Here is a 15,572-nt window from a genome sequence, read left to right as displayed (position 1 = left end):
AGTTCTGGGCACCAGTCCATAGAAAGGATGCACTGCAGCTGGAAAAAGTACGGAGGAGAGCGACTAAACTGATAAGGGGCATGGAGGGTCTTAGTTATGAAGAAAGATTAAAATAATTGAATTTATTTAGTCTTGAGAAGAGACGTCTTAGGGGGGACATGATTTACCTATACAAATATATAAATGGGCCATACAAAAAATACTGTGAAAAACTGCTCCATGTAAAATGCTAAATGTATAATGTAAAATGCCCTCAAAAGACGAGGGGGCACTGCCTCCAACTGGAGAAGAAAAAATTCAGTCTCCAGAAGCATCAAAGCTTCTTTACTGTAAGAACTGTGAATCTGTGGAATAGACTTGGTCACAGCAAGAACAGTGGACAGTTTTAAAAATGGTTTAGTTGAATTCTTAAAAGTAAACAACATTAAAAATGCTTATGAAAATGTAGAAATCTGAGTTTCACTTCCTTCTGGGATTCGCGTCCCCACCTATCCCTTAGTTGAACTTGATAGACTTATGTCTTTTTTCAACCGTATCAACTGTGTAACTATGTTACAGTAATACTCCTGCTAGTTTTTTTTACGGCCTACACAAAATTAAAAGGGAATAACCGGCAGAGATATCTTCTGGAGTAGCTCTTGTGGTAAGGCAGATTAATGCTGAAAGACTTGTCTACATGGGTGAGAACGCATGCATCATTAAAGGGCTATTCCAGTTGTCAGAAGGTATCCCCTACTGCTGGGACCCTCACTCATCAGTCCCTTCTACAGGCTTGAAGGGACTGTTGATGTTTTGAAATCTCACTATGTAACATCATTACTTCTATTTTTGTTGGCCATCAAACCTGAAATATTCTTATTTTGTTTCTCTTAATGAGAGCACTAAACTAGTTTTGTATTGGCTAACATGGTTCCAGACTTTTTCCTTTTTATTTTGACATGCATGGCTACCTCTCAATTAATTTTCTGTCTGGATGCAGCTACTGCCTCATAAGGGAGGATGGTAGTCAGGGGATCCCCATTCTGGAGATAGGTGCAGATCCCAGAGGTCAGGACAAACAGACATCTTGTAGATATGCCATATAGGGTCTAAGATGGGAGTACCCCTTTAAGAGATCAACAGCACTATCAGTGCTTGGTGCCAGTGACATATGCTAAATGTCATGTAATCATGCACACACAGATCATGCAAATACATTCTTCATTATTATAATTTATTTACAACAAATGCAGCGTTTAGTTGCAGATAGGTAGTGGTTCTTGTCCTGGATCATGCCTGTACTATTAGGCCTCTTTCACGCGAGCATTATGGATTCTCTCAGGATGCATTCAGTGAAACTTGCATCATTTCCAGAGCAAGTTCAGTCAGTTTTGTCTGCATTCACGCGTGTGAAAAAAAAACTGAAGAGTTACAAACAACATCTCCTAACAACTATCAGTGGATAACGCATTGCATCCAGACTGCATCCTGGTTACATCCGGATGCAATGCACTTTTCACTGAAGCCCCATTCAATTCTCTGGGTTCAGGCCAGTGAAAAACGCAGAATATAGAACATGCTGCGATTCTCACGCAACGCAGAAATGATGCGTGAATTACAACGCTCATGTGCACAGACCCATTGAAATGAATGGGTCAGGATTAAGTGTGGGTGCCATGTGTTCACTTCATGCATTACACCCACGCGGAAAAACTGCTCGTGTGAAAGGGGCCTTAGGGATGAGGTTGGGTGCAGGACAAGACCCAGCCTTTACTTTGGATATCAACAAAGCACATATTTTGGGAAAGAAAAATGTTGACCTGACCTCCAGTTGGATCTCTTTACATTTTCAGCTCTTCATAGGAAGACAAAGTGAAATAGTTCATGTGGTGCTATGTTCTCAGCTTCCTAGTGGAGACACTTATGTGTACCGAGAGCAGCACAGCCCATCAGTGTTTTATTTGTGACCCATGATCTTGTTTGCTGTGTAATCTACAGTTACAAGCATATCCCTCTCCAACGAGGGACTTCCAAGAGCTGCATTAGGCTGACATGTCACAAGGCAAAATAGTATTAACTACTGTAGAACAGTCTCCCGTCATGCTGCCGGGAAATAAGTGCATTAATAATGCATCTGTCATTACGTTTCATTTCTCTGTATGAAATTTCGAACCAAATATAAGCATCACATAATGGAAATTTGTAGCTCTATTTCCTATAGACACACAACAGAGATGCCTGGATACATTTTCTTCCTTTGAGACTTGGTTGTGAAATGAAAGTTTTATTTCTGAACTAGACTATAGAATAGTGAATCCATGTTTGCTGCTTGGAAAAGGAACACAATTAAAAATGATATCACCATTATCTCCCCTCCTGGCTGACAAATAACTTCTTAAATAGCTGATTAATATCTGCCAGAAATATTTATTTTCCTCCTGCCTTCAACAATCACTTGATCATAATATAAGAGTGACTGTGCATTGGCACAATGCCTAGTTTTCCCCCAGCCCGCTTGCTTCACTCTCCCTGATAGAAGCTTATTCCATATCTCTTTACAGCTATTAACAATTGCAGAATATTCTGAATATGCAAATGTGATATATATATATTTTTTTTTAAATAGGATAAGACCAAGTAAGGCTGATTAAACCAGCAGTCCATCCTAAGGTTTCCATTTTCTTGCACAGTAGGTAGTGCATACCTCACTTAGATTTTTCTAAGGTTATAATGAAATACGGAATGTTGGAGTTGGGAAATATCTGTTTGCTATGTTGAACTCAAATTTTTTTGCTAACCCCAATGCGTGTCTTGGTTCATCGATCAGTGGAGCCTTGTGGTAATGTGACTCAGATAGCGATCTTTTAAGTGCTGATATTTCTGCAGCACAGTATGCTATTATTTTTATTTTTTTCTAATCAACACCATTGTATAAGGCTGTTTTGCTCGTGTGACTGCCCACCCATTGAAATTTTACACATTAAGATATTATTTTTTTTACTTTGTGGCACCCCTACTGGTCAACCAGTTGGACTTCAGACACCTACAGCTAGAGCTTAAAATAGAATATTTGCTAAAGTTCCTTTTGCTGTGGAGCTTTGAACAAATAACTCAAGAACACAGAAAATAACATGTTATTTTACCCTTGAAGAAGAATGTGTCATTTTTATTTCTTGTAAGGTTGTTTTACACTAGGAGACCCCTACTACTAGCTGAATGCTGATTGATTATGTACACAAAAGGTAGACCTTACCTATATTTATGACAGGTGCCCATCACTGGTATGGTTTTGAAAACCCCCTGAGTAAAAACAATCAGAGCAAACATTTAGTGTTCTTGTCTCTTGTTATTACCCCTCATGACACTAAGCACCCCAGGCACATGCCATTTCCCCCCTAGCTACACCACTGTAGACATCACAGTTGCATCTCCATCAAGGGATCATCTTAACCAGGGCTATATACATTTTTCAGATAGTCTAAAAATCTCGTTCAGTTAGAAGACTTTTTATGCATTGTGTTATGTATAATTATATGTACTATTTTTTTCTTCTTCTGCAGATAAACCAGGCAGCCTGATTCTGAACCCCCAAACTACAATACAGGATGGTGAGTACTATACTTATTTCTATGGAAATTCATAGCTCAATGAGTAGACCATGATTATTAAGCTATACACATCACATCTATGTCAGCTGGACCCACAGATTTTGGTGGGTGTGGCCAACCATCTAATGTTAATGGAGCTTACCAACTGTCCCCTGAGAGACGATGCCAGGGGGAGATCAAGATGGGGCATGTGGGATTTTAACTGCTCCATCCTTTTATTCCCATGGACATATGCCAAGCATACTGTATGTATGCGAAGAATCAGCAGAGATAGTCGTTGGCTGAAAAAAGCCAAAAATCCGGTCAACATTTGTCTCAGGTGTATGGCCAGCTTTAGACTACTGTAGTGCTGAAAGGTCATAGCACTATATAACCTGAGGGCTAGAATCACTATCTTGTGTGGTTTGACTATTATTCTTTTATCTCATATAGAGAAATCTTTCTAACATTAATAAATATAGGGCTGGAGAATTGAAAAACCATGGCATCATACAACAGGGCTCCAGGAAAGGTGTCCAGGAAAGAGTTGCATGCTCATTTATAGAAATTATCCATTGTTCTTAAAAATTTATGGAACATATTGTAAAAAATGGGATACAATGAACACCAGTGTACTTCTCACATATCTGACATTGAAGGACATGTATGATAGATTGCTTTATATCAACCAACCATATATTGGATATCGTATCAGATGTCAGATGTAGATCTTTATATGTTACTTTCAAATGTGAGGCCTTGCTGAATTAGGAGCTTGTTTCAGTTTCAGAACCAGGGCCACCTAAGGATCTTCTGGTACTCAGTGGGCCAGTCTGACCCAGTGATTATATATATTTTTTACAGTAGTTTATGCTATACATGCAAAAGCCTGGTTAATTGCATATGTGCACCTCTTTCCAAAATACCTATACATGTAATTTAATATGATAATGGAATGCACACATTTACTAATTAAATCCTATATGCTAATGAAATATCATTAAAAGGTCTGTGGGATGTTTGCAACATGGTTGGATCATTGAGAGTTGCTATATGATTGTATTTAAGACAGAACATAGATTTGGGCAATGAATTAAATGAATGAAATTGGGCAGCTCTATTGATTAAAAGATCCATTTCTTACTCCCTCTTTTTTTCAAAATTACATTAAAATCAATTATTTCCCTTAGTGACAACGTTACTTATCCAAGGCCCTGCAAACAAGGCAAAAAGCAATATCAATAAAATTACCCTTCTTGTCACTTTACAAACCACAGAACCATTTATTTTTCATCTCGAATTTTGACAATAAAGAAATCTCTTCTAAGGTCTGAGAGGAAAGCAAGATGGCTGCTCCCAGTTCTAGTTATGTTTGTCTCTAAAACTGTTATTGGCTTATTCCAGGGATAACTGTTTGAATAGGATGTTGGATATCATCTTTTAATTTGAAGGCACTTTTAATATTACATTATGTCAATGCATACTGTAACTAGTAATTCTCTCATTTGACAAGCTGTTGAAATCTTAGACAATGTGTTTTATGATGTGCCTTGTAAATGTAATGAGTTATGAATATGGGCTTAAGGTTGCTTAGTCAAATAATTCTTTTAGCAGGTATTGATTAGATCATTAGAAGAGACCCTAGTAAGTATGAGTTAGCACTTACTATATCCACTGTATAATCATGGTTAGTAGAAGCCCTAGGAATGCACATATTATGCATTGTAGACTCAAATGCGTTACTACAAAATATTCAGGATTGGTACCAAAAGACTAGTTGACAGTGTGAGCTCAAAAGTGAACACAAAGTGTAAGTGTCATTTCAGTTTATTTTTTAATATAGAGTAGGGACAGGGATGTTAAGCATTTTGTAATATACTTTATTAGGGAAATGTGCTAAGTTTTACTAGAAAACAGGGTATTAAAAGTCTCCTTAGCAGCCCTTTAAATGAGCATTGCTAAGTAGTCTGTCTTCAGCATCTACTGAGCGCTGAAGATAACTATGTATACATATAGAGGCTTCCAGCCTGGCTCTTAGCTCATTGCCCCTGCCCCTGACTCACTATATGTGCCCTATTACTGTTGCTAACTGCTGGCAGCTCTCTACATGGCTCTTACTCATGCCTCTCTCTTAGTTATTGAATGCAGCAAAGAGAGTGGAGAAAGGGCTTCCAGTGCTTAATGCTGACAGTAAGGGTATTGAAGAACTCTTATTGTCAGTACAGAGGGGTGCAGCCCTGCCCATCTTTCTATCTTCTCAGCTTAGACATATCAGGAAGATAGGAAGAAGAGCAGGGTTGCTACTTACTGCTACATACTGAGTTGTATACTTATTGTCAGTGCTAAAATCTGGAGAAGCAAAAATATTGAACAGGACGCTTAAAATGGAGCAAAATAATAATGTTTTATTCGTGCTCATATAGGAAGGAGGTGAAACCTATGTAAATCAACTAGGACTGATCCGTCTGTCCTGCATGGTCTAACCTCATGTTAAATCGTAGACACTACCTAAAGGGTGTATAGGAGGTCTATTGTAAATATCATGAGGGGATAGACGGACTAAAATATCTAAAATCCACCGCACTGACACTCGGATATGGTGCTCCGAACGGCAAGGTACTGCCTGACCAATTGTAATGTGCTGACGGAGTTAGATGCTGTGTGTTATAATCCCTGGGTAACCTGGATCTAAGTCACAGATCAATCACAGGAGCTAACACACACTGCAACTAATTGACCTGACCAGTGACCAATGTATCACTGAACAGCGGTGGTTAGTGTGAGGAGCAGCTGTGCACTATGCCGACTCACAGACTCTATCCACCATGTAGGTGAGTAAACCACATAGACCAATACTGATGCTGGCTGACATTGAACGCCAACAACCAGCAGGTCTGTACACACTGAGCTACGGCTCTACGCGTTTCTGTGCAGATTGTTACATGCACGTCATCAGGAGCCAAGTAGCCACTACACCTAGACTGCCTAAAGCCGATCACAGAGGTTTAGAATCGGCTTTCTATACAGTGTTTAGTCAAGCTCCACCGAATCCTAGTGTGGGAGACGGTGTGCTGATTGTTGCATATGGTCTCGGCTCTGTACTGGCCGCGAGCGGCCAGGCAGACGCCGCGATTTAAAGAGGAACACCACGCCCCCAAGAACACGCCTCCTGCCGGCAGCCAATCCACCAGATGAGACAACCATACTGGGCTGGTCCACTGACGGCTGTGGAGGAATCAGGAAGTGTTCAGGGGGTCAAATCTGGAGACCCCATTTTCTTTTCATTTCCCTGTGCTCAGTAAATAAGAAGGAGGTGAGGGAAGAGACACATGTACAGCAGTAAAAGCTAGGGCTCATGTAGGTAGGCAGGGGCCAGAGTAGTGAGCTAAGAACAGGCTAAGAAGCCTACAGTACCTCTGTATGGACACTTAGTTGACTTCAGTGCTCAATAGAACGCTGAAGATGGACTCTCCTTCGCAGTTCTTTGTTGGAGCATTATTAATGAGAAGCATTATTTTCTAGTAAAAAGAAAAATCTTTCCCTAATAAAGTGCCATATATAAAAAAAAATGTTTAATATCACTGTCTGTACATAACATTTAAAAACCAAAACACTTACACCTTTACTTTTCTGTGTACAGATATGTAGGGCACAGTGAGCCTACATGTACCTGTCACCTATGCACTCAGTAGGTCACCTCTGTAAGGTCTCCTTGTAGTATTTCTAAATTAAAGGGATAAGTAATAGTAAATTATTAGCTTGGAAAGAATTAGCTAGTTGTATTCTTTTCAGTTTTATATATACAAATATACAAAAATGAGATGGGACATTTATTGAAGCTCCTAATTATTTCCAGGAACATGGGCCTTTGTCTCTTTTAATAAAAGGAGGCTTTGCTTAAAGCAAACCTATACATTGGTAAAACAATTCAAAAGCAAATAATTGTTGTGATTGGATGCAGACCTTGGCCTAGTTTCTTTGTATGGACCATTCTAGCTGTTAACGGAATGACCCAATTGAATAATGTGACCTATATGACAGATTTTGAATGCAGTACTCTCATCACCTTAAAGCTGAACTATTAAATTGGTTAATAATAACTTTTATTTTGTCAGTAAGGAGGTGCTGGTTCACCTGGGATTGAAGAATTCTGCCAATTATCCTTGAGATGAACCTGTTCTAAATGATGCATCCCAGCAGAGTGGAACTGTACCTTCCATAATGCTATTTTCAGAGTGTTCATAGGCTGTGTTCAGTGCTCCTGTTTGTAGACGGCCCCTTGTGACTGTCTCGATTCTATATCACTTGTGTGCTGGTATTTTCTCCAGGGAGATATTTTTATTCTGTTTTTTTTTTAATGGTGGTGGGGGGGGGGGGGGGTATTTTGCTGTCTAAACTGTTATATCATCAAGTGCTGACAAATCTCATTCAACTTAAAAACCAAAAGAGAGAAATATTGTATGGTTTATTTTAAAGTAAGACATAATGCTCCAAAGTACAAGCAAAAACCTGATTGTTTTACCAGTGACAAATGACTATAGCTCATTTATAGAAAAGAACCTTATGAAATGGTTCACTCATATAGATAGGGGAAAGTAATAACAGAGAATGTTACTGTATAGAGTTAGACACAAATGAGCAATTGATGAATTGAAACCATTCATACAGTGCAATTCTTAAAGGAACATTGTTAGAGAAAAATTTAAAGCATTTTCAGCATGTTGTGGGGGTTGTTATGAAAAGCAAAATTACTGTAGTTCTAGAGCGCTCAACCCAAAGCAGTATTTTAAAACTGGTGCATTTATGTCATAAGACTTCAATTGTGGTTCATACAAGACTTGATAGGCTGACCCTCACATTCTTTCTTTACCAAGATTAAAATGCTGGTAAAAGTTATGAGATCTTATCAGTGCTGTAAATATCTTCACAAACTAGAAAGAGAGAAAAAAAAGGACACAACGCTCCCTAAGGTAATGTAATGACTACTGATGAGTGAATCCAATCTAATAAAGTGGAATTCCATCCGAATTTCAGGATAAATTCGGTTCGCTGCAAAGCCGAATTTCCTTGTGTTTTGTGGTAGCGAATTTAACCTGAAATATTGTAAAAAAAAAAAAAAAATCATTCTTACCTCCTCCATTTCCTTTTGACGTGCTGACCGCCGCCCTCTTGATTGAAGATCTCGGCCGAAATCCTGTGCCGGCGTGATGACTTCATCTTGGACCGCGCAAGATTTTGCGCAGGATCTTCAAGCAAGATGGCGGCGGCTGGCTGGTTGTGAGCAAAGAGAGGCAGTAAGTATGATTTCATTTTTTTAATGTTAATTTTACACTGTATTATTACTCTCAGATGCTGCGATCATGTATGAACACGGCATCTGAGGGGTACAATGATGGGGAGCGGCACTATCGCAGCTCCCTGTCATTGCACCCACTACTTATAAAAAATGTGCTTCGCCACGAAGCAACATTTTTTTTTTTATTCTGCATAGCAACTGAATCAGATTTTCCAAGACTTCGCTAAATTTTGACTTTACGGTCAGATAACCCCACCTCCCGCCATAAAAGGTGCTCTCATGATAAGGTTGTTGTAACGGTCACGTACACACACACACAGGGGGGAGGATAGTGACCACTGCGCTCCACCCTCACCCCTGGCCCTGCCTACTTGCCTCACGAGTCCTGATGACAGGGGACAACTGGACGGCAGTCCCTAACTTAGTATACGTGCGGGAAGGACAGACAAGACAAATAACGGATCGTGAACGGACCGGGTCAAAACCAAGAGGACAACGCCGTACAGAGGGATAAGCAAAGAAAGGTCAGGAGAAGCCGGGGTCATAAATACCAGGAGAGTCGAGAAGTACCAAAGGAGTCCGCAAAGAATAGTCAGGTGGAAGCCGAGGTCAATATACCAGGAAGGATGCGCAGTACAGGAGGAGCAGGCAAAGGATCGTCAGGGAACAGGATCAGGTAAGTACACAGGTATCCAACAACTGCCAAGAACCTAAATTAACAGGCAACCTGTGGCCAGCAGGCTGCCTGTATTTATAGTGGGGAGTGAGGGTCATGTGACGTGGCCAGCGTCACATGACCGACAGACCAACCAGTCGAGCACCGAGTGATCAGCTAGGCGCTCAAAGCAGACCTAGGAGCAGGGAGCCTCCCAGCTAGCAAAGCTGCCCTGGGAACGAGGTCAAACACAGATCCTCGCTCCCGAAGCTAAGCAGCAGGTTATCTTCATTGGAACATGTGAAGTATTGTTTGGGAAGAGCACCATCCTTGGACTCCTTTTTTTCTTCAGTTTTTCTTTGTGTCCTGTAGACATCTTATCCTGATCTTTTAATTTTTGGGTCATTGCTACTGAGACTATTTTAAGAGACTCTTTTTAAGTAGACATAGAGTGTGGATTGATCACACAGTAAATGTTATGGTCCAAGTTTCTGCATGACCACAATGTTTCAAATAAGGCTAGTCCATCCATCAGCTGATTCTGGTAGGTCTGGTTTCTGAAGTTGTTGTTGGTCATACATTTAGTAACTGGGAAACAACATGATACATGACCAGGCCAAGTCTGTCAGAGCAGCAATTTGTTAGTTGCTCTTTATTCTTGAATGAGGAACTTCCCTCTATGGTGCCCATATAACCCAATAGGGCAAATTGATAGGGGTTGTCTTTATCAAATAATGGCTTTAATTATATAGTGCAATGTGCGAAGGGGAATAACTGTGCTTTTTTTAAAGGTTTAGAGGACTGATCTGCCCTAATTCCAGTGGCTAATACCATGATAGAGCACCCAGATTCTGCTGGTATAAATGTTTTCGGAGGATATTATTCCGCATATGGAAATAAAATGATATAAAAGTAATAATTTTCTAGTTCATGCCACATTGTCCTTGGCATTATGTGCACTTGTACCATCATTCGTGATTGCAGGAGTGTGACATTTATTTGCATACGCTTTCTGGCAGTATCTCTTCACCAGTCAGGTCAGCTACTGAGCAAATGGCTACATTCCTTGAGCTGAAGACACTGCAGTCTCTGAGATAATTAGAAAATTTCATCGTTTAGTGTGAGCTTCTCTCGGCTGCTAAATGACTTTGAAAATTCAGTGCAATCTATGTTATTAGAGTAACTAGAAGACTGCCATTTTCAATTCTTTCCTTATTACAATTTGCTTTGTGTGCATGCTGAAATCAGGCTTATTAACTTATTATTGACTTTAGCCACTGTTTCTCTACCTCTGGTAGGGGGAAATCATTATTAAAGAAGCATTCAAAAACCTAAAATATTTGCAATGCTGTTGAATGCAATACTTTGTTCCCTGTTATCAGCCAATCCAGGCGGGGGAGAAGCTGACTATAGTGTTAGCATCAATGCAGAGAAGTAAAATATTGCTCGTTTGAATGCGCCTGTATATGGCTCACTCATCAGCCCAATAATGGGAAAAAAATGATTCAAGCTATGGCCAGGTTTTGTTCTGCATTGAGTGCAGGTTATTGTTACCTGTTGTCATCAATTTCCTACATAGGGGAGGCAGGTTGTATGCTTTTATAATAGGAACACCGATGGACAATCCAAACAAATATATATAATTCCCCCCTCCCTGTCCATTACTTTATCTTACATATGTCCCAACCTGAAAACCTTTAGAAATATTACTTGCCTATCACAGTGTATTTACGCGCTCAGGTTTCTTTCCTTCAGTTTTTGGAACCAAAAACAGGAGTAGATTCAAAAAGAGGAGAGGACTCACTGTTGCCCCCATTTTGGTCTGTTCCTTACTTTGTCTTCAATACTTCACTAAAAAACCTGAACAGAGAAACCCAGACATAAACTAATAACAAATAAAGTATTTAAAAAAAAAAAAATCTTTTTATAATCTATGTGATATTTCAGATATTTCAGAGCCTCTGTCACTTTTGATGGTGAGAATAGCACAGCATGCAGTGATATTATTGCAGTCAAAACTACAGAAACCTTGATGGAACTATGACAGATCTCATTGTATGTTATTATGATCTGTCAGACTCTATCCATTGTATGACACATCTGGCAAAGTTTACTTCCATATAAACTAAAACTGTGGCCATATGAACATACCCAACTGTTTAGTTATATGCAGTGTTGAGCGAATTGAGCTTTGAATGCAAAATCCGAAGTCGATTCGTTCAAAACTTTGCTTCAATGTTTTACGGAGATCTCTCTCCATACAGCATAAAAATGTATGGCTTCCAGCGACGTGAAATTTGTTAAAATGTATTTCAAGTATAAAAATCGAAGTCCAAAGTTATTCACCGAAGTACCGCAAGACTTTGGTGACAACGAATTTCCTTCGCCGGAGCCCATACATTTGGATGCTGTACGGAGACAAATCTCCGTACAGCATTAAAATGAAGGATCTAGGATAGTCCATCAATATCTGACTGGTGGGGGTGCAAAACCCTATAACCCCACCAATTAGCAGCTCTGCAGTAGCTCCAGCACCGGAACTACAGCTCTGTAGATTGTGTGGTGGACCCTGCCAGTTCTATCAGCTACACACAATGAGCAGAGCTGAAGTTCCAGTTCAGCTATGATATGAAAAACATTTTGTGACCCTCTTGGAATGATCATTTTCCACTGAAGGAACAGACCTGCTTTTTTTCGAGACAACACAGGACCCCCACGCCTTACCGCAGAGTACAGATGTAGACAGATCTCTTGTAATGGTTCCTGAATCATAGTATTATGCTATTACAAGAGATCTGTCTACATCTGACTCTGCAGTAAGGTGTGGGGGTCCTGTGTTGTCTCTGCGGTGCGGGGGAAGTGCTGCCATCTCTCTCCTCAGTGCAGAGTGTGATCAGACTGGTCCTGCCTCATTATTATTATTATTTATTATTAAAGCGCCATTCATTCCATAGCGCTGTACATGTGATAAGGGTGCACATACATAATACAGACAATTGCACTAATTATAAACGAGATGAGTTACAAACTGGTACAGAAGGGGAGAGGGTCCTGCCCGTGAGGGCTTACAATCTACATGGTATGGGAGAAGGACACAGTAGGTGCGGGTTAAGTTGGTCATGGCGGTATAGTGGCAGCAGGGTCACTGGTTGTAGGCTTGTCTGAAGAGGTGGATTTTCAGGTTTCTTTTGTAGGATTCCACTGTAGGTGAGAGTCTGATATGTTGGGGTAGCGAGTTCCAGAGTATGGGGGATGCACGGGAGAAATCTTGGAGGCGATTGTGGGAGGAGGCGATAAGAGGAGAGGAGAGAAGGAGGTCTTGTGAGGATCGGAGAGTGCATGTGGGGGTGTATCGGGAAAGTAGCTCAGAGATGTAGGGAGGGGACAGGTTATGGACGGCCTTGTATGTATTTGTTAGTACTTTGAAGTGAATTCGTTGGGCAATGGGGAGCCAGTGAAGGGATTGGCAGAGGGGAAAGGCAGAGGAGTAATAGGGTGAGAGGTGGATTAGTCGGGCAGCAGAGTTGAGGATAGATTGGAGGGGTGTGAGAGTGCTAGATGGAAGGCCACAGAGGAGAGTGTTACAGTAGTCTAGGCGGGAGATAATGAGGGCATGTACAAGCATTTTTTCGCAGATTCAAAGTTAAGGAAAGCACGTATGCGGGAGATGTTTTTGAGTTGGAGGCGGCAGGTGGTGGAAAGGGCTTGGATGTGCGGTCGGAAGGAAAGGGCAGAATCCAAGGTCACTCCAAGGCAGCGGGCTTTGTTGACCGGGGAGAGTGTGCAGCCATTGATCATGATAGATAGGTCTGTTGGGGGGGTTGAACAAGATGGGGGAAAGATTATGAATTCTGTCTTATCCATGTTAAGTTTTAGAAAGCGAGAGGCGAAGAAGGATGATATAGAAGATAGACACTGTGGGATTCTTGATAGTAAGGTGGTGATGTCTGGACCAAAGAGGTAGATTTGTGTGTCGTCAGCGTAGGAGTGATACTGAAAGCCATGGGACTCTATGAGCTGTCCCAGGCCAAAAGTGTAGATAGAGAAGAGCAGGGGTCCTAGGACAGAGCCTTGCGGGACACCAACAGAGAGGGAATGAGACGAGGAGGTGGTGCGGGAGTGGGAGACGCTAAACGTCCGGTCTGTGAGGTATGATGTGATCCAGGAGAGGGCCAGATCAGTGATGCCAAGAGATGAGAGAGTTTGCAGCAGAAGGGAGTGGTCAACAGTGTCGAAGGCAGAGGACAGGTCAAGGAAAAGGAGGACAGAGTATTGTTTCTTGGTTTTGGCTGTCAGTAGGTCATTGGTGACTTTGGTAAGGGCAGTCTCGGTCGAGTGGTGGGGTCGGAAGCCAGATTGTAGGCAGTCAAACAGGGAGCAGGAGGAGAGGTGGGAGGACAGTTCAGAATGGACATGTTGTTCAAGTAGCTTTGAGGCATACGGAAGAAGCGATATGGGGCGATAACTGGAAAAAGAAGATGGGTCAAGTGAAGGCTTTTTGAGGATGGGTGTATATACTGTCCACCTCACCTCTCCACTGCCTCATACAGTATATACTGTCCACCTCACCTCTCCACTGCCTCATACAGTATATACTGTCCACCTCACCTCTCCACTGCCTCATACAGTATATGCTATTTATCTCACCTCTCCTCTGCCTCATACAGTATATACTGTCCACCTCTCCTTTTAAATAAGGTTAGAGCTGTACGATAGTAACATAGTAACATAGTACATAAGGCCGAAAAAAGACATTTGTCCATCCAGTTCGGCCTGTTATCCTGCAAGTTGATCCAGAGGAAGGCAAAAAAAAACTGTGAGGTAGAAGCCAATTTTCCCCACTTTAGGGGAATAAAAAATTCCTTCCCGACTCCAATCAGGCAATCAGAATAACTCCCTGGAACCACGACCCCTCTCTAGTAGCTATAGCCTGTAATATTATTACGCTCCAGAAATACATCCAGGCCCCTCTTGAATTCCTTTATTGTACTCACCATCACCACCTCCTCAGGCAGAGAGTTCCATAGTCTCACTGCTCTTACCGTAAAGAATCCTTTTCTATGTTTGTGTACAAACCTTCTTTCCTCCAGACGCAGAGGATGTCCCCTCGTCACAGTCACAGTTCTGGGGATAAATAGATGATGGGATAGATCTCTATACTGACCCCTGATATATTTATACATATTAATTAGATCTCCCCTCAGTCGTCTTTTTTCTAAAGTGAATAACCCTAATTTTGATAATCTTTCAGGGTACTGTAGTTGCCCCATTCCAGTTATTACTTTAGTTGCCCTCCTCTGGACCCTCTCCAGCTCTAATATGTCTGCCTTGTTTACAGGAGCCCAGAACTGTACACAGTACTCCATGTGTGGTCTGACTAGCGATTTGTAAAGTGCTAGGACTATGTTCTTATCACGGGCATCTATGCCCCATGCAACCCATTATCTTATTGGCCTTTGCAGCAGCTGCCTGACACTGGTTTTTTCAGCTTAGTTTGCTGTTTATTAAAATTCCTAGATCCTTTTCCATGTCAGTGTTACCGAGTGTTTTACCATTTAGTATGTACGGGTGACTTACATTATTCCTTCCCATGTGCATAACCTTACATTTGTCAGTGTTAAACCTCATCTGCCACTTATCTGCCCAAGCCTCCAATCTATCCAGATCCCTCTGTAGTAGTATACTGTCCTCTTCAGTGTAAATTACTTTATACAGTTTAGTGTCATCTGCAAAAATTGATACTTTACTTATGCAAGCCTTCTACAAGATCATTAATAAATATACTGACCCCTGAGGTACCCCACTAGGTTAGGTTAAATAAAATAGTCTTTTCTATAAGCACCACATTATTTTCTGTCTGCCGCCACAAAACAATCTGGAAGTGCCCCTCCCGAGACGAGGCTCTAGATCCGCCACTGCTTCCAGGGGGCTGAACTGCAATCACGGACACAGTCCATGGACAAATGTGGTGGAGTGATGAGTGAACCGATTTATATTAATAGAATTTGTTAAAAAATCTGTCTCCTTGAGCAGCAAGGGACATGCCCTACTGCTC

General features: G+C 41.2%; 1 protein-coding gene across 3 annotated transcripts in view; it reads left to right on the top strand.

The window, feature by feature from the left end:
* The window catches only part of AGRN (agrin), a 524,915-nt gene that overhangs the window by 203,846 nt on the left and 305,497 nt on the right, over nt 1–15,572 (top strand). For all 3 annotated transcript variants that reach the window (XM_040427048.1, XM_040427040.1, XM_040427053.1), the window contains one exon: nt 3,540–3,587. In XM_040427048.1, the coding sequence (XP_040282982.1) occupies nt 3,540–3,587 (48 nt within the window). The remainder of the gene's footprint in view (nt 1–3,539; nt 3,588–15,572) is intronic.

The sequence above is a fragment of the Bufo bufo genome, chromosome 1, assembly GCF_905171765.1.
Source record: "Bufo bufo chromosome 1, aBufBuf1.1, whole genome shotgun sequence".
Taxonomy (NCBI): domain Eukaryota; kingdom Metazoa; phylum Chordata; class Amphibia; order Anura; family Bufonidae; genus Bufo; species Bufo bufo.
This window is presented reverse-complemented; position numbering and strand designations above follow the sequence as displayed.